We start from the raw sequence: 27,367 nt of genomic DNA on the forward strand, positions 1-27,367 counted from the left end.
AACACCCCCAAACACCTCCAGCTGTGGCCTGGCCTGGCCCAGCATCTGTTCCCTCTGAAGAACCAAAGCAACTTTGGGCAAAACTCTGCATCCTTCTCAATTCCTGCTTGAATCGGCATTTGGTTTCATTTGATTTCAGCATTTGGTCTGGCTTCTACAAATAGAATCCCAGAGGGGATTCAGTGCTTTTCACTGAATAATTAAAGAAAAAAGTGACAGGAAAAACCCCTCCACACACAGCCAGGTGTTGCAGTGAATGGAGCTGACCCTGACAGCCTCCATCGTTTTACTTATCCACACACAAAACACCTGAAATTCAGATTTCAACATTCATTTTATTAACAAAGTGCAAACAGTTTCAAACCAGGAGTTGTAGAGCACATTCACACGGACACAGGGCACGGGCAGCCACACGAGGACAACACCAGCAGGTACTGACAGGGCTCATGCTTTGTCACTAACCAGGCATCAGCTCCCACAGGAGCTTCACAGGGACTTCAGCAGCTCAAAATGCAACGAACAAAGAGTTTGGCAATGGGTGTGGTTGGTCCACGTCACCGACTGGGGAAACAATGGAGTGGTGGCTGATTCCCCCAGCATCCCAAAGGACAGGCACACTCTGCTCATTCCAGGGGCACAGCAGGACTCTCATCCCAGCCTGGGGCTCAGCACCTTCCCCACGTGCTGGTGGAGCAGCAGGGCCACCCCTGCAAAGTCCTCGTGCCCAGGGCAGGGTGAGACAATGGCAGAAGAACCCAGCGTGGAGAGGGCACAGCCTGGGCACAGCTCCAGGGACTCCCACACCTCCCCAGGGACGCAGCCGAGGATCTCCAGGCCCCGAGCCCACGCTCTACCTGCTCCAGACAAAGGCAGGGTGCACTGAGAACTCTCCTGCTGGAGAAGGCCTCAAACAAACACAATCCCAGAGTTACAATTTTATGCCAGCTGCTTCAACCCAGTCAGTTTTGGGAGCATTCAGAGCTCAGCCCTCCCTCCCTCCCTCCTTCCCAGGCTGCCTCAGGGGCAGAGGGAGCTCAGGATCCCTGAGCAGCCCCAGGAGAACCTTCCCAGTTACCTGGTGCTGTCATCTGCAGGGACAAAGCTGAGATCCTCAGAACTGGCCTGGTCCCCATCTGCTACCACCGAGGAGTGTCCTGAGGGTGAACACAGCACCAGCAAAGCCCAGTGAGCTCCAGTGACCCTGCAGGGCCAGGGAATGCTCCTCCCTCAGGCCAAAACCTCACCCCTGGCCCCACAGCTTTGATCCAAGGGGTGGAAGGGAAAGCTCAGCCAGAGGAGGCTCTGGAGCTCCAGTGAGCTGCTGGAAGCACATTGCTGCCAATGAAGATGCAAATCCGTGTCTCAGGCAGTGCTTACCTCCCTGGAATTTGCCCACTTAGAGTGCCAGTCCTGGCTCACAGGGAGTTCCAGTTGGGAACTGGAGCTCTGGGTTTTCCAGCCCTTCCCAGGAGATTCACCTCAACTGACTTCTCAAGGCTAGCACGAGTTTCCCTCTCCTGTTTTGAGCTGTTTTAATTGGGATCCCAAGAGAAGAGTTCCAAATCTTACTGGCACTTGGAGCTCCAACACCTCCACAGCCTCCCCTCCCAGGGATCTGCATCCAAGGAGTTCTGGGAGGACTGGGAGTGTTTGAGGAGTGTTTGGGAGGGTTTGAGGAGTGTTTGGGAGGGTTTGGGAAGGTGTGGGAAGGTGTGGGAAGGTGTGGGAAGGTGTGGGAAGGTGTGGGAAGGTGTGGGAAGCTGTGGGAAGCTGTGGGAAGCTGTGGGAAGCTGTGGGAAGCTGTGGGAAGCTGTGGGAAGGTTTGGAAGGGTTTGGGAAGCTCTGGGAAGGGGGCTCTGGCAGCTCTACCTTCACTGGAGGGCTGGGCAGAGAAGGCCTGGTTGAACACCTCGGAGGGGGAGGTGGCATCTTCCTGCTCCTCGTTCTCCGTGTCACACTCGATGTCACTGTCACTGCTCATCCCGGGCAGCAGGTGCAGGACGTGCTTCTGACACAGCCCAGCTGCAAGAGACACCAGAGACAGCCCGGGCACAGGGAGGGCACAGGGATGGGCACAGGGAGGGCACAGGGAGGGCACAGGGAGGGCACAGGGAGGGCACAGGGAGGGCACAGGATCTGCCCCGTGTCCCCTGCTGCCAGCTCCTGGCCTTTGGTGTCACAGCAGAGGGAAGGAGCACGGCCCCAGCACCCAGGGTGTGATGCAGCACAGCTGGGTCTGTCCCGTGTCACCAGCTGAGCTGCTCAGCCCACTCTGCAGCCGGGACAGAAAATCAGAGCTGCTCCTCTGGGAGCTAAAAGGCAGCACCTGTGGGGCTGGTGGGCCTGCAGAGCCCTCAAGCAGCAAGATTTTGAGTTTGAGTGTCACATAACAAATTTCCCTCCCAAAGCAGGAGCAGAGCCCTGGTGGCTGCAGGGGATGGCCTGGGGTGTCACTGGGCAGCACAGACCCTGCTTCCCACAGGCTGATACTCACTGCCAAGAAAAGCAAAGTGAGGGCCAATTCTACTGCAGTTTTTCCTCTGAAGGGAAGAAAATTTGTAATATTTGCTTCCTGGGGTTTTTAACAATGAAGTATTTCAGTTTCTAAAGCGTTTTCCTATTGGGCTCCCTGCTCTGAGAGCAGAACTGCAGGAGCACATCACGATCATGCTGCAGTGACTAAGAGCAGAAATTCAGTTTTGTCACTGAGAGACCTTCTGTAAATGCCAACTCCCACACAATATTGCACACTGCAGCTCGAGATGGATGCTGGCACCTTAATATAGGCTTTGTGCTACAATCCAGTCATTGAAATTCAAATTAGTGCAGGGGTGGAAGGCAGGAGAGTTTTAGCAAGATAAGAAAAACTCTGTGTGGACTTTCAGAAAGGAAAAAAAAAAAAAAGCAAAGTTATTTTTTTCCAGCATGGAAAGGATGCAGGAAGGGAGGGGGAAACTTTCCTTCAAGTCTCTAAGGAAACTGGATTGTGCACCACAACACCCAGCAGCACTGAGGAGCTGGAGAGGCTCTGGTGTGGCTGTGGAGAAAATTCCACAGGGGCTGGGCCTGGAGGCAGCACAGCCACCAGGCAAGGGCAGAGATTCTGTTTCAGTGAGAAATGAACAACTTCTCAAGGCCACAGCTCTGCCCAGCAAAGCCCTGGGGCTGTCTCAGGGTACAGAAGCAGCTGCTTGTCCAGAGAGCCCGTTCAGGTTTATCCACACTCAGGTTTATCCTGCAGCCCCAGCAGGGCCCAGAGCCACGGCAGCAGCTCTGGGGGGTTCTCTCCTCCCTAAACCCCAACTCACCTCCTTCCTCTGCCGCTGCTCCCTCCGAGCTCTGCAGCTCCCCGGGCTCGGAGCTGCCCTCCAGGCCCCCAGGCTGGGCTCCCTCTGCCCGACACCCCTTGGAGCTGGAGCTTGGGAGGGAATGGAGGAGAAATACAAAACCCCACGTTAGAAATTCAGCCTGAGCTCAGCTATGGAAACAAAGCTTTTAGTGCCACATTGAGTTTTACTCCTTAAGTCTTCTGCACACTCACTTAAACGTCCAGCTTTTTTTAGCATTTTAATATTTCTAAATCAATCAAAAAACCTTGAAAAGTTTGAATATTTCAAAAAAGGTGACTCTACTCTACTCTATTTTTTCTATTTAGAAAAAATAACCTGAAAACTCCATTGCCCTTTGCTTAGGTGGCCAACAGAGAATTATCATGAAATGGTTGAAAATTTGAGTTAGAGTGAAAAACTTCATCTCAAATGAGGAAATCAAAAGTGATTAAATGTCACTTAGAGGGTATTTTGCATGGAACAGTGGGAAAGCAGACCTGGGCTGCCTTTCAATTCCAAGTGTCAGACTCCAGCCAGAGCTGATCAAAATAAAAGAAAAATGAAAAAAAAAAAAAGAAAAAAGACAGCTTGTAACCTAGTTATAAACCCAAAAATTGCTGTCCAGAGGGAACAGCAGCAACCAAGTAAACTTCAAAGCAATTTCTCTTTCATGCTACAAGCACCTGGTTTTAGGAGATTGTGGGGTTTTTGCAGATCAAGGGAAGGTGGGGGAGGAGATCAGAGGAAGAATGCAGACACCCTTACCCCAGAGCAGCAGCTTTCCTGCTCTTGTCCCCGGCAGGCAGGCCAGCGGGGGCAGCAGCAGCTCCCAGCTCCGAGTCCGAGCCCTCGCAGGGCGGCTCCTCCTTGGGCAGCGCCTCGGGGGCGCGGAGGGGCCGCACACCCAGCTTGGAGCTGCCCAGGCCTGCGGGGCAGGGAGAGCACAGTGAGAGCACAGTGAGAGCCCTGACCCTCCCCTGCCCTGCTCTGAGCGCTGCCAAGCAGCAAAACACCAATGTCTGTCTCTGGGCTTCCCCTGTGCTCGCACTGAAGCACTGAGGGAAGGGCCTCGTGCAGCTCAGGAGCAGCTCCACCATAACATCCTTACTGGAGCTTCCTTGAGTTCCCTCTAAGCCCAACCACAATTTAAACCTGGCTCGGTGCTGGTTAATCCTGGATTTGCACTGTCAGCTGCACTCCTGAGAGGCCACAACACAACACCCAGATTTCTGCTCTGCTCAGTCAATGTGAGGGGTGCTGCTCCCCAGCTCAGCTACAGGAACTCATTGGGTGGGAGAAAGCATCCACGGAAATGAAGGGAAACTCCAGTTTCTAAATAAAATATTCATTGAGAAGCTTTTGTACAAGAGATGGCAGTTCCACCCCCCAGGTGGCAGTGGCCAGGTACCCTCAGCAGGGTGGCTGTGTCCCCTCACTGTCCCATATACCCTCAGCAGGGTGGCAGTGTCCTCACACTGTCCCATATACCCTCAGCAGGGTGGCTGTGTCCCCTCAGTGCCCAGGTACCCTCACTAGGGTGGCAGTGTCCCCTCAGTGTCCCCTCACTAGGGTGGCAGTGTCCCCTCAGTGTCCCCTCAGTGCCTCACTGGGTGGCAGTGCCCTCAGTGTCCCTCAGTGCCCTCACTAGGGTGGCTGCTGTCCCCTCAGTGCCCAGGTACCCTCAGCAGGGTGGCAGTGTCCCCTCAGTGCCCCATGTACCCTCACTAGGGTGGCTGCTGTCCCCTCAGTGTCCCTCAATGTCCCTCAGTACCCTCACTAGGGTGGCAGTGTCCCCTCAGTACCCTCACTGGGGTGGCTGCTGTCCCCTCAGTGCCCAGGTACCCTCAGCAGGGTGGCTGTGTCCCCTCAGTACCCTCAGCAGGGTGGCAATGTCCCCCCCCACCCAGTGTCCCATGTATCCTCACTAGGGTGGCTGCTGTCCCCTCAGTGCCCAGGTACCCTCAGCAGGGTGGCTGTGTCCCTCAGTGTCCCCTCAGTACCCTCAGCAGGGTGGCAGTGTCCCTCAGTGTCCCCTCAGTACCCTCACTAGGGTGGCTGTGTCCCCTCAGTGCCCAGGTACCCTCAGCAGGGTGGCTGTGTCCCCTCAGTGTCCCTCAACGTACCCTCACTAGGGTGGCAGTGTCCCCTCAGTGTCCCCTCAGTGTCCCCTCAGCAGGGTGGCAGTGTCCCCTCAGTACCCTCACTGGGGTGGCTGCTGTCCCCTCAATGTCCCCTCAGTACCCTCACTGGGGTGGCAGTGTCCCCTCAGTGTCCCTCAGTGTCCCCTCAGTACCCTCACTGGGGTGGCTGTGTCCCCTCAGTGCCCCATGTACCCTCACTGGGGTGGCAGTGTCCCCTCAGTGTCCCCTCAGTACCCTCACTAGGGTGGCAGTGTCCCCTCAGTGTCCCCTCAGTACCCTCACTGGGGTGGCTGCTGTCCCCCTTGAGGCGCAGGTTCCCGTCCCCGCTGTCCATGGCTCTCCTCAGGGACAGGCTCCCGGCAGCTCCCGAGCGAAGGGGCTTGGCTGAGGAACTTTTCTTGCTGGCAGCTGTAAAAAAAGTGTAAAAATGTGACCAATGTTCAGTGCAAGCACTGCTGTACCCTGGTCTCATTGTTTATTAACCCTCAGTCCTGCACAAAACCCCTCCTGTCAGGGGCCTGGGCTGCACAGCTCGTGTTCACTTCCCTCCACTGGAACATCCTCCAGAAAGCTCCACCCACCCACACTCCTTCAGCCAGCATGACAATGTAAATGATAGACAAACCCAAATCCTCGCATTTTAAATTTCAGCAAGTCTGGACTGTTGTAATTTGCTCTCTCGAGTTCCCAGATGGGCCTGGTGCAAGGGAGTGAGCAGCTCAGAGCAGTGTGACACTGGGTTAAACCTCAGGACACTGTCACTGCATCAGGTTTGGCAGTGTGACACTGGGTTAAATCTCAGGACATTGTCACTGCAGTGTGACACTGGGTTAAACCACAGGACATTGTCACTGCAGTGTGACACTGGGTTAAACCACAGGACACTGTCACTGGATCAAGTCTGGCAGTGTGACACTGGGTTAAACCACAGGACACTGTCACTGCAGGGTGACACTGGGTTAAACCACAGGACACTGTCACTGCAGGGTGACACTGGGTTAAACCTCAGGACACTGTCACTGCAGGGTGACACTGGGTTAAACCACAGGACACTGTCACTGCAGTGTGACACTGGGTTAAACCACAGGACACTGTCACTGCAGGGTGACACTGGGTTAAACCACAGGACACTGTCACTGCAGGGTGACACTGGGTTAAACCTCAGAACATTGTCACTGGATCAGGTCTGGCAGTGTGACACTGGGTTAAATCTCAGGACATTGTCACTGCAGTTTGACACTGGGTTAAATCTCAGAACTTTGTCACTGGATCAAGTCTGGCAGGGTGACACTGGGTTAAACCTCAGAACATTGTCACTGCAGGGTGACACTGGGTTAAACCATAGGACACTGTCACTGCAGGGTGACACTGGGTTAAACCTCAGAACTCTGTCACTGGATCAGGTCTGGCAGTGCCTGTGGGCTCCAGTCTGGTGTTTGCAAGGCCAGGGCAGTTTTACATTCCTGATCTTCCTCATACTCAGGTTCAACTGGAACTGCCCTGGGACCTGAACCACCTGTGAGGGCGACTGAATCCCCTTCCCCACACACTCACAGCTCCTTATGTAGCAGCTGGTGACTGAGGACTTGGTCAGCAGCTCCATGCCAATCTCCTGCAGCTTGCTGCAGCCGTCAGTGCCACAGGCAGCCAGGGCACCCTGCTCCATGGAGAAGAAGCTGGGCTGTCCCTCCCCTGAGGCAGCATTGCTGCTCCTCACTTCAGACAGCTGGTTCTTCACATCAGACATCTTGCTGCGAACTTCTGCCATCTGGGTTTTGAGTCTTTTCAGCATCTTCAGGTCTGGGGGCACCCTCCACATGGCCTGGTGCCTGCGCTGCTCCCGCTCCTTCAGGGAGTAGGAGGAGGCTTTGCAAGGGAACAGAGAGCACAGCAGGTCAGGAAAAGCATCCTCAGATAAACAAGAATTGTACCTTGTGTCCTGCTGTGAGAGTGAGGGACACACACTCTGTGCTGGCACTGCCCAGGGCTGGCACTGCCCAGGGCTGGCACTGCCCAGGGATTTGTCCCCAGGCACGGATGAAGGTCCCCAGCCCTGCTCACTGGGACAAGCCAGGCTCCCAGCAATGCAGCAGGAAAATCCTGGTGACACCTGAGCTCCCACCCTGCCAGCTCACATCAAATTTGTTTTTATAAAACTTGTTGAATTTGTGTAGAAGATTCTCAGACCACCAATATCTCATAACACAGAGAACTCAAAGAAACTGCAGGTGGGAAGGAATTCCCTCAAGTAGCCCAGAGCAGAGCAGGCTGAGCAGCCAACACCTGAATAACTCTGTGTTGTTCAGCTGGAATTAAATCAGCCTGGATCTATCTGAAGTGTTATAAATTCTGTGTTTCTGTGCAAATTCAGCTGTTCCAAACTGCAAAGTCAAGTGGCTCTCAGGAACCTTCACCTCAGGAGGTGAGCTCTGGCAAACTCCAAATGGAACAGCAGCTTTGTCTTTACTGACCAGGCTCAACCTGACTGGGAACAGCCAAACCCCAAGGGAAGCTCCAGAACAGGTGATTTTGGCTGTGTTCAGTAGCAAAAGATTCACACAGAGAGCTTCACCTGCCTCAGAGGCACAGCACAAAGTGCACTGCCCTCTCCTCAGCTCCTTTTGTCCAGGGAAAAGGCTCCTTTTCCAAAAGCAAAACAGAACTGGGACTCTCAGTTCATGTGCTGTTCCCTTTTTTTTTTTACTTCTTCTAGAAGGGACTTCCATTTTTGGAAATATGGATTACATTCAGTGAAAATTCATGGCTGTTTATGTAACCCCATTTAAAAAGCTAATGACAAAAGAACAAAGAGTTTGAGCCAGCTTTTAAATTCAGTGCCACCAATGGCATTGTGGCAGCAAACCCCAGCATCACTTGTAGCAAAGGGACATTTATTTCTCTTTCTGTTCTAGAAAGTCACCAAATGGTTCTGGGCCAGCAGTTAAATAAGTGTCAATCATGACAAAATTCAATAAATTGAATTCCTCACTACCAGAGGAACAAGCAACCTCCAGGAAGAGCCAGGGCTGCCAGTTCTGCTGCTGCACTTGGAGTTAATTGGGATTTTCGGGTCAAGGGTCCCAACTGAACCACAAACACTCCTCAATTATTTAAATACCATCACTATTTTTGGCTCCTGACATTTTGATCCTTATTTTTTCCCTTTTCCAGCCCTTACAACCACTCACATTTTTCTAGCTCTAGTGGCCTCTAAATTCCAGGATTTATTTTTTTTTGGTTTGCTCCAAGTACTCCCAGTGTGCAGGAGAGGTGGAGCTGCTGCCTCCAGTGCCAACCCTTCCAGAAAAGTTCTTTTCACTCCTCCCCTGCATCTCCAGGTGAAATCAAACATCACACACGTGCTGTGGGTACCTCTGTTCTGCAGAAGGGAGGCAGGAGGACGTGGCTGAAGGCCCCAGAGGTTTTCCATGCCATTCCTGTCCTTGAGGTCCAAGAGGTGGATGAGGATGAGGGGATCGATGTCCAGCAGGCTGCTGCTGGCAGCGGAGCCCAGGGCGCTGGCGCCGCGCCGCGAGGCTCTGCCGAAGCTGGGGCTGGAACCTGGCCAGGGAGACACAAAAGGGGACAGATGAGGGACATTGATTACCTGGGGAAAACAAAAAAGAGTCACACAGGTAGATAAGGAATTCATTGACCCCATGGGATTAAGGAGATGTGGGTGTTTTGTGGATTTCTGGGCACTGAAAGCAATTGGGTGTGCTGCAAATTAAAGAATAAGATAAAAACACCTGGAAAGGGGGAAATGCTTCACTTCATACCTGTTATAAAAAATCTCTTAATGAGCAGATTTGTTAATAAATAAATACAAAGATTAGAGTTACTATAAAGGATTAAGGAGACAAACATGTCCCTCTCTGACCTCCAGAACTTCAAAACTGGGGAATTCTGTCCTTCAAGCACCAAGAGACTTTCACAGCAGCACAAACAGCACTTCTGGTATCTTTGTCCTAAATAAATACACTCAGATTCCACAGTATCTCTCTATATCCCATATAGATACTCATTTCTTTCAGAATCTTGTGGCTAATTTGGGCTGTGATCATCTCCAGGCAGCAGAATATCCCAGAACACCTTACCATGTTGCATTTTAAATGTATTGTGAGTATTCTTTACTTCATTCCCTCCACATTCTTTGGGTTTTGCAGTGCACTAAACCCCAAGTGAATGTGTCACCCACTCAGAGGTCACCCTGACACCAGCAAAAATTCCTTGTCAGTCTCCTATTGATTGGAACACAAGGAATTTCAAAGCTGCCCTCCAAACTTTGACATCGTTTTTAAACCAGCACATTCAGATTTCCTGATTTCCTCCCCCCCCCCTTTTTCTTTTATTGACCCAATGAAGTGTTTCTGCTACACTGCAATAATCAGCACAAACCACATGATGCAGCAGTTCCCAAAATAGAACTGCCTGCAGAACACACAGCTTGGCTCTGCTTGCAGCAGGAGCAGGGGAAGGAATCCAGCAGTGTTCCACTCTGATGGCAATTCTGGAGTCATTTTTCATACCTGATGCTCCAGGAGTAGCAGCAGCTGCTGCTGCATCCTCCATGAGATCTCCATCCTCCAGCTCCATGGTACCGCCGTACTCCACATCGTTCTCTCCAGACCTGCAGGGGTGGGCAGGGTGGGAAAAGGAGAACACAACTGTTAGCTTTCCTCAGCTCTTGTTAAATGTTGTGGCACAAACCTCAAAACACAACATAAATTGTATTTCCTGCATTCCAAGCTAGCCAAACAGACAAAGGAAGTGTAGTAATTAAATGGCTGTCTCATTACCCAAGAGGCCAAAAGTGCTGTGTGTACCCAGACTGCAAAATGTGATGCTGCAAACTCCAGGGTTTGGAAGTGCAGCAGCAGATTGTCATGTTTTAATTAAGATTCCAGGATTTGACATCAGCTCTGCTCAGTCTTGAATTTCCTAATTTAAGTACCTGGCCTCATCATCACTCTCCTACTACTGCAACACCTCCCAGAGCCAGACCTCTCCTCTGTTACAGCTCTGAGACAGATTCCTGAATGGTGTTTGGGAAAGAACCTTCACAGATTATCACTTGTCAAAGACAGAGTGCAGCACCAGCGTAAATAAAGAGATCAGAAAGACACTAATTAGCTGACCAAAAATTCAATGTTTAGCACCAACTCTATGAGTTTGTGTTGTTCCCAGTATAGGAACCACCTCCCAAATCACACTGGGATCCCACACACCCCAGCAAATTACTCAGTTTCCACTGGAATTAGGATGATTACCCTGGGTACAGGATGAGCTGAAAGACATTTTTAGTTACTTACATCGTTTCTTCATCAATGTCATTTTCCTCAGTGTTACTGGTTGCTGTTGAACTCGCTGAGGAGCTGCTGCCATCAAGGTGGTTCACCTCATCTTCTCCTGCAAGGTCTATATCCAGGTCACCATCTGAGAGCTCGTGCTGCAGGAAAAACAGGAGGGTTTTGATCTAGAAACATTCAGCAGCACCTTGATGCATCCCCAAAAGCTGTGAACAGACTCTCTGTCCCCAGTGTCACCATCACACAGCAGTGAGGAGGCTCTCAAAGCACATTACAGAACAAACACAAATCAGATTTTTCTTGGAGACTTTTTGTGGTGGGATCTTTTAGCTCAGTTCTGGAACATCTCTCTGGAGTCACCTCTCCCTCACAGCTCTCAAGTGTGTCATCTCCTATTTCCACAGCAAGGATAATAAACCTCATTTACAATTCACAAGTTCCCCTTGTTTCTATTGCTGCCTTAGCAAAGAAAGCTGCACATAAACAAACAGAGGTGGGAAAAAGAGAATTCCTACATTAAAGTCCTCCTGCTGAGTCTTCTCTTCCTCCTCCTCCTTGTTCTCCCGTGCCAATCCTGGAGCAGTGAAATTCTCAAGCAGTGCTTCAATGCTTTGTCCAGGTTTCTTTGCTCTTGTCTCTGAGCCCTCATCGTTCTGGGGGCTGAGGTGAGTGTCTGGAGGGGAAACCCCTCGGGATTTCTGCGTCCGGGACAGCTCAATCGCGAGCCTCTGAGAGCACAAAAATAACAATGGAGCAGCAGCAGCAAACCAAGCAGCTTTGCTTGATTTCACTCCAAGAGGTGATTTTACATTCACAAACACCCCACTTACCTCTTTCAGGTTATTTATTTGCTGGATGTAACTCGTCTGAGCTGCTTCCAGCTGAGCAATGTACCAGTGCTGATCGCGGCACTTCTGGAAGAAGGTTGGTGAGCGCACTTGGAACCTTCAAAGGAACGTTTGAAAAGGGGTTTTTGAGGGAGTTTGGTTGGTTTGAGGTTTGTTTTTAAATGGTCCCTGCAGAAAAACCTTAAAATCTAAAATCTAGTGGTGAAATAAACTTAACAAACAGGTCCTTGTGGGCTCAGTGTCCTGGATGCCCTGACTGGCCACAGTGAGTTCTGTAGCAGGGACTCACAGACTTTTATACCCAAAATTCTCCAATGCTCACTAAAACTGTTCCTAAAGAGGGAGAAAAAGCACCTTTTTCCTTTAATTCTGGTACCTACAGATCTCTAACCCTTATTAATGAGGAGCAGCCACTCCTCAAAGGAAGACACACTCAAAACACTCCACAACTCCTTTGCCACATTTCCTTCTTTCAACCCGCTAAGGGCGAAACCCACTTGGAACAAAACACGGCACCAAGATTTTCAATTCAAACAGGTAAATAAATGATTGCCTGTTTCAGGAGCAGGTTTGTGGTGCCCCTTGGGGAGGAGAGCAGCAGCCCCACCTGAGGATGACGGTGTCGTTCTGGCGGTTCAGGTAGCCCTCGTTGGCCAGCAGGTCCAGGCGGAAGAAGCGATTGTAGCCCCAGCACTCGCCAACCTCGAAATCAGAGGCGAATTCCCGGATGATGTTTTTGGTGGGGTCGTTGGTGGACTGGTGAACCATCTCTACACGGTATTCATACCTGGCCAGGGCAAAGGAATGGGGATTGGGATCAAAAGATGTCAGAATTGCTGAGTGGTTTAAGAGCTGTGCTTTCACGCCCAGCTGAATGAGTGCCAGGCCTAAAATGTTACTGTATGCTTAGATAAACAGTGAAAAATAAAACACAGCAAGAATATGGAGCAGAGTGAACTCCAGGGCTGAACTACTACACAGATACTCCTATCAGTTGTTTCACCAGCTTCTTTTTTATCTCAAGAAAGCCACTGAGTAACAACTTTAAAATATTATCTCTGTGCCCAGTCAAAGCTCAATGGACAACAGAACTCTCAGCATTCTTTTTCAAAGGGCTTTGCAGTCTCTGACAGAAAAACCCCAACATCTGCTCCTAGTGCAGCTTTGCTTACTTGGATGTCTCTGGCAGCCCAGCAGACAGCTCCAGGAACACTGACAGGTAGTAGCCTCGAACTACTCCATTTCCATCCTTGAAATGAAATCAAGACACTGAATAAAAATAGCAAAAACTAGAAAAAAATAACAAAACAAAACAATTTGATACAGCAAACTTAGAGAAGTTTAGAAAACAGCTTCAATCAGGACTGGATTTGCAGCAGGAATCTACTCTGGGTGTTACAGTTGTGATTTTTAGTCTTCAGTGACCTCCTTCTATAACACAGATCAACAGGAAGCACATTCACAGTCTAGTATTGGTATCTCAGATATAAATCTCAAGACAAAGCTTTAATTCCTCTATTAACACTTCAGGTATTTGATTAAGTGGAAGTCTGAATAGACAAACACTTAATGTATCAGCAAAATATTATTTTAGGTTAAACATTAGTTCTGAAATATTTCGCATACATTTCAAAGCTACCTCATTTTTGAGGAAAGAGCAATTTCTTCAGAAAAAAATCCCATGCAACATGAAAAGTTAGGGCAGTTAACTGAGAAACAATATTAGAGTCACCAGAAGTCAAGAAAAAAATACAGCAAAACCTCCATCACACTCACCTGAATCAAGGATGAAGAATGGCTCAACGTGAATCCTCCAGCTTGAAGAAACATTTCAACTTACCATTGAAAAAATAAATTTTAATGCCTTCTGACAGCACAGCTCAGGTAGCTAATCCTGAATTTACAATACTGTGGAAACTTCCCCACAGTTCCACCTCTGCACTGCAATAACTCAATTCTGGCCATCCATGGGCTTAACTTATAGAGCCAATTTTTCAAGGATGTCACAAAAATCACAAAGCCAGAGCTGCTGCTCCACCACCAAGCTCCTTCTCCACAGAGCTGCAGGAGCAGCACTGAGCAGAGCAGGGAATGTGGGAAGATCCCAGCTTGGGGGTCAACATTCCAACATGGACAAAGCTTCAGGAACTGGAATGTTCAGCCCACTGAAGGGACACAGCAAAATACAAGTTTTAATCCAGTTTGGGAGCTGGATGCAGAGTCAAGAACAAATGCTTGGTGCTCCTCCCCCTTCCCCAGGAAGTATCACTCAAACAGTGATACTTATAACTGAGTATTCTATATTTATAATATATCTATATAACTGATATATTTATAATATATCTATATAACTATATCTATATAACTGAGTATTCTATAGTTATTCTATACCTCAGTTCTGTAAGGAACATCTGCAAAAATCCCTGAGACAATAAAATATCCATCAAAGTTCCTCTGCAATATCAGTAGGACCCATCTTTAATTGGTTCTAAATTGACCAAACTCTACTGAGCATGTTCTCAGTGGAGATCTGCAGGCAGAGAGGGAACCCTCCAAAGGCTGGTGATCAATACTTATAATGTTCTTTTCTTTTCATGTCCAGCATGGGACAAACATGATTCCTTACTGGGAATGAGCTGGGATGGGAAAACAGCTCCAGCTGGAGACAAAACTCACCGGGTAAACCTTTAATCTCCAGCACAGTCCTGACACCTGCAGGGGAGGGCTGTACACGGGATCCGCGCGCTGCCGCAGGGTGCTGCCAGACAGGAGGAGAACAATTGGGACTGGGACAAAGCAAAACCCTCCCACAGAATTGATTATTCACCTGCTAAACAACAGATTTTTTATGGAATTCCCATAGTTTAGTCTACATCTCACTGTTTTCTGTAGAGGTTGTTCTGTGTTTTAAATAACATTTCTCACGTACAGAAGGATGGTGCCAATATTCACAGTAATTAAAGATTTTCTTACCTGAAGTTTTCCAAGACAAATGTTGTTGAGTCATAGGCTGGAACCAATTCACTGTGTGGGGAAAGAATAAATTTATTTCACTTGAATAACATGGTATTAAAAATCCCAACCTTTGCAATCTGTAGAAGAACTTCAGGTGTTTCAGGTCACCAGAGCCACTGAAATTCATCAAGACTACACTGGGTTATTGCAGAATAATTCCATTTATACATCTCCTCAGGAGGAGATTCCTTGGTGCCATTGGAAAATAACCATTCAGATTTAAACCATGACACAGCCAAACCAATTTCTGCTGAGGAATTCTTGACACTTCTCTGACTTTCCATTTTTTGGAGACATTTTTTCAGCACAGGCTCCCTCAGAACCCAGCACCAGCAGCACTCTCCTGATGAAGAATCGTGCTATGAAGTGATTTTGGCTGTATATTCTGAATTAAGGTGACCTGCAGAGGCATCTCATGAGAGCCTGGCAATTATATACTCAATGACCCAATAATAAGAGAAAAAAGGACAAATCAGTAAACTATGTGTAAAAGAGAAAAAAAAAAAAAGTGAGCTGGAACCCACTGGTCCCCAGCAGGGACTTCAGACACAAAATAAGCCCTGCTGGGACACAAAAGCCTACTTGCAGCACAGGTTACTACAAGGAGTAAGTTAAGAGGAAACTCTCCTCTCAGGTACTTTCAATGTGTTTTTAAGCTCTGAACAAACAGAGCAGAAGTGCAACACTGACCTTGTGAAGTCTGGGGGGACAGGAGTGGTGACAAAGGAGGCCATGGGCTTCCGATGGACCTGCTGGAACATCATCAGGATCTCGGAGCTTTTGGATATCAGCTCACTCTTGCTGCAGGACCGCAGCTGGGAGGGGAAAAAAGAAGGGAAAAAATCCTTAGCTCAGTCAAAATCAGAGGTTTTATCCACTTTTGGTTTTAAACAACTGAATCACATGTTTGTCACAGCTTCAGGAAGTTTACTCACAACACAATGACAAAATGCAGCTTGGAGGTTTTGGGTTATTTTATTTTCTGGAATTCCACAATGGAAGTTACAACAGCCACTGTGTATTTCCCTTAGATTAAACTAACTTACACAGAACTGGGTAATTTTGCATGATATTGCCATTAATCCCTGTAGTAATTTTTCAACCACACAACACCTTTGAGTATCTCTAGAAGACACACTTAAGAAGAAATTGTGCAACCTAAGGCCACATCAATGAAAATATATCCTCCAGAAATATCCATCAATTAATATTTTTAAAATAAAAAAAGTAAGTAAGAAAGATCCCTCCTCAGCTGGCCTATCTACACAACGTTTAATCTCCTTTCATAATTACCTGATGTTCTACTTCTTGTAGCAGGGTTTCCAGAAGTTCAGTTTCTTGAGTAAGTGATGTCTTCTGACCTGTTTAAAGAAAAAATGTTAAAAAAACCCCTAAAACACATACCCAATATTTCTTAAATGTATTTTCTTTTTTTTTTTGTTGTTGTTTCCACTTGGAGGCTGCCCCAGAACATACTAAAGTAAAGGATTTTTACATGTACCAAGGTTGATTGAGAAAGCATCTGAAAAGCAGGTCTACATCCTTAATTAGAGCTGTACTAAATAACTCATTTGAGGTTAAGTCAGTAACTAAGTGCTCTGTGTCCCAGAAATGGCAGGTTTGTTGGTCTGGGGTGCTTTTATGCACAGAAAGAAAAGCAGGTTTGACTCTTACCCAGATAAGCCCTTCTTATATTAAAATTACATTAAAAGGAGTATCTATTACAAAGATGGATTTTCAAATTAGAAAGATGCACTTCCTGACCAACATAACGGATGAAGTAAAAGCACTTGACTTGAAAAGTGCTAAATAACTTCCAGCCAGATGGGAATGTTTTCCAAGTCATTATATAGGAGTTTTTAACAGAATATAATCAGGTTATGGTGAATTTAGAACTTTTCACAGTAGCTACATCATTAACCAAAGGCTTTGCTGCAGGTGGAAGTTTTCAGGCAGCAGTGAACTCTCACAACACCACAGAGTGGAAGGAGTCACCCTCCCACAGAAACCAAGTCTCTCAGTGGGTTTATGTTGGAGATTTTTTCAGAAATGGCTTAGAAGGCAGCTGTGAGGAGCAAATTCTCACAGCCTGTTAAACAGTAGAAGTTCTCAGGTTGTTTTTAATAACAAGTAAATATCTTGTCCTTGGATAAGGTATGGGAAAACAAAAGTGACAGACATGAAGGCCTTGAGAACCTTTCATACCAGGGTTCTCAGGCAGTTTTCTCATAACAGGTAAATATTCTATCTTTGGCTGTTTTGGGAAAGTAAAAGTAAGTTTTGAGAACACAAATCTTGGTATTGAAAACAAAAGGAGGGGTTGGTGTGTTATCTCTGACCTATTGTGAGCTCGGGTTTTGCAATATGCATGAACTTAATTAACACGGTTATAAAAAGTGATTGATTGAATCAGTAAAGGAAGTCGATGCTGACCAACAAAGGAGGGTTGTCTTCCTTCAATAGATTTACAGATTGCCAATACATTTCTCCTCCTCTGTCGAAGTGAGGGAGTAACTACTTATGTTGATTTTTCGCATCTGACTCCGTTTATTCATCAATCAGTCACTTTTTATAACCGTGTTAATTAAGTTCATGCATATTGCAAAATCTGAGCTCCTGACAGGCTGTAGAGAAAACTTCAGCTCCTCCTTTTGTTTACAATACCTGAAGTTAGTTTACTGAAACCAAGATCAGTGTTCCCACCATGATATGAAAGGTTCTCAAAACCTTCATATCTATTCCCAGACTGGCTGTCTGTTCCCAGTAGCAGCCAAAGACAGAACAGTCTGAGAATCTTGTTGTTTATATAAAAAGTAGCTGAGAACCTAATTATTTACAGGATCAAGCCTAAGAAAAGCTGCTTTTACAGCAAGCTTCTATATTTCTTTAAAGCACCTATCTTTCTTTAAAGCATGCTTGAACCAAGCTCTCCACATTGCTCCTCACAGAGGCCATACCCACCTGTTGTGGTGTTTTTAGCTTCCAGGTCCCTTCCCCAGGTGTGCCTATACCTCTCTCCTTTCCCCCTCACCCCCTTGCTGAGTGAGTCCTGTCAATCAGGCTTAAGATTCCAGCAAGGCGTCGTGTGGTTGGTCAAATTCAAAAGATGCCCCTATGCCCAGAGGTCATTGGCCTGTCTAAGTGTCATCCTCCCTTGAGACCCTGCCCCTTCCACCTGGTTGGTGGCTCACCTGTCCCCTCCCCTTCCCCTGTCCCCGAGCTTAAAAGGTTAATGAGACCATGTGGCCGCATTCTGTTGGAATATGAATCCCAATATAACCAGTTAGATGGTGCCTGGGCCAGTTCTGACCCTCGCTGCTGGGCCAAAGGCAGCACTGTGGTGCTTTACCCCAGAGATACCTTGGCTGCTGGAGATTGCAGCAGGGCACTGGTGCAAGTCCAGGCTTGTCAGGGACTCCGTTTACCTCAGGAGAGAGCTTCTGGCGATGGTGAAGAGAAAAAAGGAGAGGATTCTGCTGGAGGGTTATATCCAGATGTTTATTCCATGGGTACAGAGGTCTGCACTGGGACAATTCCTCCAACAGAATGGAGGCCGCATGGTCTCATTAACCTTTTAAGCTCAGGGCAGGGGAAGGGGAGGGGACAGGTGAGCCACCAACCAGGTGAAGGGGCAGGGTCTCAAGGGACTGGGGACACCTATACGGGCCAATGTCCCCCAGGCCTGAGGGACCAATCACACGACGCCTTGCTGGAATACTCAGCAAGGGGGCGAGGGGGAAGGGAGAGGGTAAACAGGACATTGCAACACACCGCAACAGCATTCTGTTGGAGCAGTTGCCCCGGTTCAGACCTCTGTAACCATGGAATAAACATCTGGATATAACCCTCCAGCAGAATCCTCTCCTTCCTTCTCTTCACCATCGCCAGAAGCTCTCTCTCCTGAGGTAAACGGAGTCCCTGACAAGCCTGGACTTGCACCAGTGCCCTGCTGCAATCTCCAGCAGCCAAGGTATCTCTGGGGTAAAGCACCACAGTGCTGCCTTTGGCCCAGCAGCGAGGGTCAGAACTGGCCCAGGCACCATCTAACTGGTTATATTGGGATTCTTATTCCAATATACCAGCAAGGCGTCGTGTGGTTGGTCCCTCAGGCCTGGGGGACATTGGATAGGTGTCCCCAGTCCCTTGAGACCCTGCCCCTTCACCTGGTTGGTGGCTCACCTGTCCCCTCCCCTTCCCCTGTCCCTGAGCTTAAAAGGTCAATCAGACCATGCAGCCGCATTCTATTGGAGGAATTGCCCCGGTTCAGACCTCTGCACCCATGGAATAAACATCTGGATATAACCCTCCAGCAGAATCCTCTCCTTCCTCTCTTCACCATCGCCAGAAGCTCTCTCTCCTGAGGTAAACGGAGTCCCTGACAAGCCTGGACTTGCTCAGTGCCCCGCTGCAATCTCCAGCAGCCAAGGTATCTCTGGGGTAAAGCACCACAGTGCTGCCTTTGGCCCAGCAGCGAGGGTCACACTGACCCAGGCACAATCTAACTGGTTATATTGGGATTCATATTCCAATATACCAGCAAGGCGTCGTGTGGTTGGTCCCTCAGGCCTGGGGGACATTGGATAGGTGTCCCCAGTCCCTTGAGACCCTGCCCCTTCACCTGGTTGGTGGCTCACCTGTCCCCTCCCCTTCCCCTGCCCTGAGCTTAAAAGGTTAATGAGACCATGCGGCCGCATTCTCAGTAACCATGGAATAAACATCTGGATATAACCCTCCAGCAGAATCCTCTCCTTCCTTCTCTTCACCATCGCCAGAAGCTCTCTCTCCTGAGGTAAACGGAGTCCTGACAAGCCTGGACTTGCTCAGTGCCCCGCTGCAATCTCCAGCAGCCAAGGTATCTCTGGGGTAAAGCACCACAGTGCTGCCTTTGGCCCAGCAGCGAGGGTCACACTGACCCAGGCACAATCTAACTGGTTATATTGGGATTCTTATTCCAATACCCACCCATGAGGGTGATGAGCTTGTTCTTGAGCTGGGTGTCCAGGCGGGCGATCATCATCTCCACGGCGTTGCGGATCTCGCGCACGCGCTCGTCCTTGGCGCTGCGCACGGCCTCCACGTTCCGCTCCTGCGGGACACAAACCTTCACACAGCTGCACCTCCCCTCCCTCAGCCCCCAAAAATGCTTCACTGCCCCTAAATCCCCCAAGAGGGAAAAGAGGAGTGCTGCTTTGATGAGTGATTTCACTGGATCCCTCACAGAGCCCCAAGGGGAACTGGGAAACTCAGCAACGTTGTCTGATCACACAGGGATTTGTCATGTGGGGATTCTTTAGGATCAAACCTGTCATGTGGGGATTCCTTAGGATCAAATCAACTTGAACAGCACAGAAAAGTGCTTTACTCTTTGTGGTAACAAGAATAATGTGCTAAAACCAGAAAAGTTTTGTGGTAATGTGTGATGGTGTTCACAGGGGTCTGAGGATGAGGGAAGAGATGAGGATCTGACTCCGTGTTTCAGAAGGCTGATTTATTATTTTATGATATATATTATATTAAAACTACACTAAAAGAATAGAAGAAAGGATTTCATCAGAAGGCCCGCTAAGAATAGAATAAGAAAGAATGACAACAAAGGTTTGTGGCTCGGACAGAGAGTCAGAGCCAGCTGACTGTGATTGGCCATTAATTACAAACAAACCAACATGAGCCAATCCCAGATGCACCTGTTGCATTCCACAGCAGCAGATAATCAATATTTACATTTTATTCCTGAGGCCTCTCAGCTTCTCAGGAGGAAAAATCCCAAGGAAAGGATTTTTCATAAAAGATGTCTGTGACAGCAATGGATAAAACCAGCACACTTCTCCCTGCCAGGGTAAGGCCACAAACTCTCAGCATTTTATCACCCCAATTGTGTTTATAAAGTCACATCTGAGCTGGAGAAAAATATTAATGCATGTGGCAAATAAGCACCTGAAAAATGGACAAAAATCATACAGAAACTCCCTCCAAAAATTCCTGGTTTTACATGCACAAAGACTGCTCATCATAAATATAACAGAACATAAAAGTAATTCTTCCTGGGATACCAGAAACTGCATCAAATTGCTGGAATCCCCACTGAAACTGCCCAAGCTGAACATGTCAATATTCAGGTTTTTGATACGTTTATCCCAAGGGATGAAAAAGAATGTGCACAAACACATCTCCAACTGGTGAGCTGCTCATCCTGCAGGCTCAAATACATTTACAGTTTATTATTCTAGAAAAGGGGAAATAAGCTGCTAGAATAAACTATTTTTGTACTCATTTAGCATGACAAAACACACTAAATGTTGACAAAAATATATATTTCAAAGAAGTGTCCAAGTCCAGCTTTTAAACAGCACACTCCAAAACAAAAATTCTGTTACCTAACTCTAAACCAGAACTGAGAATATTTTGATCTTTCCACATTGTATAAAAAGAATCAAATGAAAAAACAAAAAGGTCTCTCAGTGGGATAATCTTGCCACCTTCTAACAGTTTTTCTTTGCCACTGCAGGAGAACTTTCTTACCACTTCCTGCACCAAACTGATCAATTCCATGAGTCTTCTCCTCAGCTTTGCCACTTCTTCATTCACTTTGGTGACGTGCTGCTCGTAGATTTCTGCCAGTGGTTTAAAAGTGTGTCCCCCGTGCTGTTCCAAGAGAAAAAAAGGGAGGAAGAGGAGGAGGAGGTGGTGAATAACACAGCATCTCTTTTCCACTTGATTCCACTCCTATTAAATTCCTGAAAGAGAAGGGAAGAAAGCCTACGAGTGCATCACTCATTCTGGAAAGGTTCCAAAGCAGATTGTATGTAGGAAGTCAGTCTTTCACTTCCCTTTGTAAGAAATCATGAATTTGGCTCTCATTCCATCAAAGCTTCCTGTCAGGAGTTATTTGGAATCTCAAGAGTCCTCTCCAAAAATAAACGGCTTCATTCACTGTGCAATCCTTTACCAAATCAAATATTGGTAGAAGGTTTATTTTTATCATTATTATTATTATTAAAACACTCTTGCCAAACAAAGGCAGCACACTGTTAACCACTTACATTCCAAACAGCAACAGCTGTTACTCCTTGAATACCCAACTGGATGGATAAACACTGATGAATTTAATAGCTTTGGAGATTGGAGGCCAGGACAATTAAACAACAAGTGTTATCTGTGTTTTCTGAGCAAAGCTTCTTCCTTTGCTCACAAAATCTCCCCACCACAAAGAATTTGTCCAAAACATCATGAAGTTTATAACAAGGAAGGTACTTCTGACCTGGTTTTGGTATAAATTAGATTTCCTTCTCTAATTATGAACTGAAAGTATTGTGTTTCACAAGCAGTGTTACTAAATAAGAAATACACCTAAACCTGCAGTATTTGCATGGCAACCCAACAGCCACAACAGCAGTTTCACAGCATTTCTTGTTCTTCAAAACCACATCAGACACAAAGTTTGAAGTCCCTGATACCACGTCCATCTCCCCTTACCATTCCTCCCCAGAGTGCACACTGGTGGCAGATACACTTCTTGCAGGTCCAGCAGAAAACACTGAGCTTCTCATGATGGTTTTCACACCTTGACCAAAAAAAAATACACATATCACCCACAGAAAACAGCCATCAATTTTCTATAAACTCAGCTCAACATTTTCACTTGTTTTGCTACACACCACCTTTTCCAGGAGGAACAGCTGAAGTCAATAAAAACCTTTTGTAAGGTTTTGTTTTCAGCATTCTCTCCAGAAGAACTTCACAGATACACAGAGTACACGACTAAAATTAGCTGCTACAATCCAAACCACAAAAGACTTGATGCAAAGAACACTCCATTTACTTGTCCTTCTCATTCTCCTCGTGCTTGGTGAGGCTGCAGAGCTGCAGGGTGTCCAGCTGCTGGGTCACCTCCTCTGCCCAGCGACAGTTGACGAGCTCCCGGAGCTGCAGGGGGGCTCTGCAGGAAGGACGGCACAGTCAGAGCAGGAATTCGCCTCCAGGAGCCAAACAAGAAGCACTGAAATGAGCTCAGCTCAATTCTACATTACCACAAAAGTCACAGGTAAAAAAAGAGCAGAAACTGGATTAGTTATTACAAGAGAAAAAAATAAATTAAGTCGATTTGATCGTTTGGGAGAGGTGGGGAGTGCAGCCTGCAATGATGCACAGAATTTGCATCATTTCCACACAAATTACAGGCACTAAAAATGGACATTTTCACCCTGAAAACTGAAGCTCCTGGGCTCTGACTTTTGAAAGAAGAATATAAAGAGGAATTCCCTGTAGTCACTCCTGTTACACCAGCTATGTGCACAGCAGTGTTCTGTGGGAAGAACAAAGATCCTGCTCAGCTTCTCACAAAACCAGAATGCATTTTAGAAGAAGTATTACACCAGGGCCAATTTTTAAAGAAACAGCAGGCAGGTCTGAAAAAAAATTTAAGCTTATAAATTTAGTGCAAGCTGCATTGAAAAAGAGATTGATCATAACAGGACAATCCACCCAATTGCTGCTATTAAAAATACCTTACCTACAATGAGGGCACTGAGCTCTTTGTTCAGTCAGCCAACGCTGTGATGGAAAAAGGAGAAACCTTTTTAAACAGGCTGGAATGAAAGAACTGCAGGCAAATACATTCTATCATTAATTAGGAGTTATTTATTTTTATTACAGCTTTCCTATACTTTTTCCCTGTTAAGCAAATTTTCAATTTAACTGTTCAACCACTTAGTCACAGAAGAAGCTGCTATTTGTGTCTTAGTAACAAGCAACCACTTTGTCTTCAGATGGCAGAGATGCTTCAGTTAAAATTATAGAGAGAATTTGGAGGTACCAAATATTGCATTGGGAACCACCCACCTGGCTGATTCCCAGAGCCTTAGACTAAAGAGGATGCTTCAATAAAGGCAAGAAAAAGACACCACAAGCATCTTTCTCAGAGTCTAATTAGTCTTCAAGGTAATTTATTTCTTCCTCTTGAGTTATTTATAGACAAATTAAATAGCTGAAGTTCAATGATCAAATCCACAAGGAGCCTGTGAATGCTTCTCTTCCAGAAAGCTCCAGGGACAAACAGCTGAGCAAAGAACTTCACCTGCCCACTACAACTCACAAGTGTAAAAGCTCAGCACTTGATGGGTTTATATTTGTCAGCTCTCTACTACATTTAAAGAGTCTCATGAATAATCTCTCACCACCCAGCAACAATATGTCACTAAAATCCTTAATATGCAGCACGAATCCTTCACCTCCAGCTCTTGTCAGAGCTTCCAGAGCGAAGGATGAATGTCTGTTCCAATTTCTGGAAATACTACTGGAGGTCTGGAAACCTCAGCTGAACCTTCTGCTGCTACAGCAACACAAACCAGCACCTGGATTTGGAGCTGGAGTGTGATACACTGGGAAGCAGGGCCCAAATAAAGGAATGAGGATTCAGGTGCTGCCTCAGACTCCCCTGAGGAAGATTTGGCCCCACCTGATCCCACCACAGCAGCCTGGCAAGGGTTATAAAACACCTCCAGGGTACACGAGGTGATGCTGTGACCTTCCCGGATGCAAAGTCAGCATCTGATTCCTGTCCCAACTTTTCCCTTCCACACAGGCATCACCGACTCTCAGGAGGTGCTAAAGAAGGGATCATTGTGTGTCTCTTCCTTAAAGCAATTATTCCAGATGGTGCCTATAATTAGCAGCACTGAAGGCAATGCACAGCCTGCCTACTTCTTCCTCAGGGGTGTTATAAAAGGTTTTGAAAGGGAAACTAAAGGGGAAGGGAAAAAAAAAAAAAACAACAAAAAAAGGAATCCTTGGAACTCCAGGAAAAGAATGTTTTCACAAGCTCAGCCAGTTTTCAGTTCAAACCTTTGAAAGAACAGCCCAAAGCAAGCAAACTCACCCGGATACAGCTGAAACAGCAGAGCTTGGAGCAGTGGGGGCACAGGCGGGCATCCCGCAGCTTCTCCATACAAATAAAACATCGGAACACCTCGGCAATGCTCTGCAGAGGGGGATTAGCACCATTGTTAAACACGCTTCAGACACACCAGGGCTGCCTCTGTTCCCCAGGCACCGTGCCAGGCCTCTGTGCTGTTCCACCTCTCTGAGGGAGACACAACCTGCACAGCACAGCTCTCCCCCTCAGCTGCTCCCACACCGCACCAGCAGCTGTTTTATAACATTATTCTCTTTTTCAAGGAATACTTTCTGTTTGCCTTATCTCTTTCAGAGCAGGCCTTTCTGTAGCCAAGATATTCCTGTGTGTGTTCACACGGGATTGAGCAGCAGCCAGAAGAAATGGAGTTGTACCTGCAGACAGCGCACTGGGACTAAACTATTTCTATTTTCATCACGGTAAGTGCAGGTATGTGTAACACACAAGAGGTGTTGAACTGAACTGGGTATTTTTTGGACTTTTATAATACTTATATTCTTTTAAGGTCTACCATTAGCATTAGCTCCACAATTTCTACACTCTCCTCCACCCTATTTAATCAATTTTGGGTGATAAAAACATTCCCCAAATGAGAAAGGGATAAAAACATTCCCCAAATTTTGAAAGCAATGTTTGCTTTCCATATTGATAATTTTGAACTGATAAGGAAGTTTTACATATACATACATTTTATATATACATACAGGACTTATAATTTCTGGTTATAACTCTGGAACTTTATAAGGTCCTTCAGGTGGGCTAATTTTTTTCCCACAGAACACAGATTGTGAATCAGCACAAAAGCAACACATCTTCAATTTAGGGATACCAATACATCTCCCACACATTAACGCTTCCTTTAACAGCTACAAGCCATTGAAACGCACCATATGCGGTTAGAGGAGAAAATCGCAGCCGGTCTTTTACATCCTCTCCCAGCCTGGCAGCGACACAGCCCCCGGCAGGTGCTGGAGCTGCCGGGTCACAGCCACTCCTGCACCTGCACGGTGCCGGGGCGGGCTCGGTGCGCGCCAGGTCTCCATCCATGCCCGGATCCATCCCTCCATGGAGCCCTGCCCGGATCCATCCCCCTCCGGAACCGGCCCCGCGGCGCTCCGCCAGCTCATTTCCGACCCCCTCCCCACCTGCCTGCCCACCCGAGCCAAGCCCCGCAGCGCCGCAGGCTGTTCCCAGCGCCCGGGCCGACACCGTTCGCTACCGCTCGGCGTTTTTTCCCCCCTCGCACAGGGTACGCGGAGGCTGCGAGGGGCTCCGGTGAACCGGGCGGGTGCCGCAGCCGCTGCCCCCTCACCGCGGGCGGAGAAGCCGCAGCCGCTGCCCCCTCACAGCCCTGAGGGAGCGCGCGCGCCGCCCGCCCGCCCTCACCTCCACGCTCTGCTCGTCCATGGCTGCGGCTCCGCCAGCGGCGGCAGCAGGGACGGCTGTCCCCGAGCTCCCTGTCCGTGCCCGCGGGTGAGGAGCAGGAGCTCCGCGAGCGGCGCTGCGAGGAGCGGAGCCAGCGCACCGAGCTCGGCCCCGCGCACCGGCCGGGCCGTGACCGCGGCAGCGAGACCGCCCCGCCCCGCCCGCGCTGCGCATGCGCGGGGCCGCCCCAAACGGGCGTGGCGGAGCGAGAGGGAACGGCGCTGCGATGGATGCCGAGAGTCGGGGTAGGGTTAGATCTAGGGTTGGGGTTAAAACCACAAAACCCAGAGCTCCAGGCACTCTGCAGCTAAAAAAGGCATCCCAAGGGCAACACTAAACTGCCACAACATGGCTGCTTCCACGGCTTTTTCCTTGGAACTAGCCCTAGCCCAGGAGTGCCCTTCCTGCCTAGGGTTAAGGCTAGGGTTAGACCTTGGGTTAGGGTTTGAAACCACAAAACCCAGAGCTCCAGGCACTCTGCAGCTAAAAAAGGCATCCCAAAGGCAACACTAAACTGCCACAACATGGCTGCTTCCACGGCTTTTTTCTTGGAACCAGCCCTAGATTAGAGCTGCTTTTCCTGCCTAGGGTTAGGGTTAGGGTTAGACCTAGGTTTAGGGTTTTTAAACCAAAAAACACAGAGATCCAAACACACTGCAGCTGCAAAAGGCATCCCAAGTAGAACACAAAACTGCCAAGACATGGTTGCCTCCATGACTTTTTCCTTGGAACCAGCCCTAGATCAGAGCTGCCTTTCCTGCCCAGGGTTAGGGTTTAGGTTTAGGGTTACACCTTGGGTTAGGGTTTAGGGTTAGGGTTACACCTTGGGTTAGGGTTTAGGGTTAGGGTTACACCTTGGGTTAGGGTTTAGGGTTAGACCTTGGGTTAGGGTTTAGGGTTAGGGTTACACCTTGGGTTAGGGTTAGACCTTGGATTAGGGTTTAGGGTTAGGGTTACACCTTGGATTAGGGTTTAGGATTAGACCTTGGGTTAGAGTTTAGGGTTAGGGTTTAGGGTTAGGGTTACACCTTGGGTTAGGGTTTAGGATTAGACCTTGGGTTAGGGTTTAGGGTTAGGGTTACACCTTGGGTTAGGGTTAGGGTTACACCTTGGATTAGGGTTTAGGATTAGACCTTGGGTTATGGTTTAGGGTTAGGGTTAGGGTTAGGGTTACACCTTGGGTTAGGGTTAGGGTTTGGGTTAGGGTTAGGGTTAGACCTTGGGTTAGGGTTTAGGTTTAGGGTTACACCTTGGATTATGGTTTAGGGTTAGGGTTACACCTTGGGTTAGGGTTAGGGTTACACCTTGGGTTAGGGTTTAGGATTAGACCTTGGGTTAGGGTTTAGGGTTAGGGTTACACCTTGGGTTAGGGTTTAGGGTTAGGGTTACA

General features: G+C 47.8%; 1 protein-coding gene across 2 annotated transcripts; it reads right to left on the bottom strand.

Annotated features, from left to right (window-relative positions):
* Window positions 1-315: 315 nt before the first annotated feature.
* TRIM37 (tripartite motif containing 37) lies at window positions 316-26,148 on the bottom strand. Of its 2 annotated transcripts, none has more exons than XM_064729457.1 (25): window positions 25,939-26,148; window positions 24,517-24,618; window positions 23,152-23,192; window positions 22,462-22,578; window positions 22,116-22,203; window positions 21,162-21,284; window positions 19,605-19,728; window positions 15,936-16,003; window positions 15,333-15,457; window positions 14,601-14,651; window positions 14,304-14,385; window positions 12,800-12,876; window positions 12,235-12,414; window positions 11,610-11,724; window positions 11,295-11,507; window positions 10,783-10,919; window positions 10,000-10,100; window positions 8,843-9,031; window positions 7,025-7,336; window positions 5,747-5,878; window positions 4,095-4,254; window positions 3,309-3,418; window positions 1,870-2,022; window positions 1,076-1,154; window positions 316-905 (listed from the first exon to the last, which is right to left on the bottom strand). In XM_064729457.1, exons 1-25 carry the CDS (start codon window positions 25,957-25,959, stop codon window positions 851-853), a joined length of 2,955 nt encoding a protein of 984 aa, XP_064585527.1. In that variant the 5' UTR covers window positions 25,960-26,148; the 3' UTR covers window positions 316-850. The 2 variants fall into 2 exon arrangements, with proteins under 2 accessions (XP_064585527.1, XP_064585528.1); XM_064729458.1 differs by having other exon boundaries at window positions 316-854; window positions 25,939-26,147.
* Window positions 26,149-27,367: the final 1,219 nt, after the last annotated feature.

The sequence above is a fragment of the Zonotrichia leucophrys genome, chromosome 19 (assembly GCF_028769735.1).
Source record: "Zonotrichia leucophrys gambelii isolate GWCS_2022_RI chromosome 19, RI_Zleu_2.0, whole genome shotgun sequence".
Classification (NCBI taxonomy): domain Eukaryota; kingdom Metazoa; phylum Chordata; class Aves; order Passeriformes; family Passerellidae; genus Zonotrichia; species Zonotrichia leucophrys.

Excerpts from the sequence above, each read along its gene's own strand:
- TRIM37 (XM_064729457.1), bottom strand. The coding sequence starts at position 25,959 with ATGGACGAGCAGAGCGTGGAG. Across the intron at positions 12,415-12,799 it reads GGGCTGCCAGAGACATCCAA|GTATGAATACCGTGTAGAGA; the intron begins GTAAGCAAAGCT and ends TGCCCTGGCCAG. Across the intron at positions 10,101-10,782 it reads GACATTGATGAAGAAACGAT|GTCTGGAGAGAACGATGTGG; the intron begins GTAAGTAACTAA and ends CCACCCCTGCAG.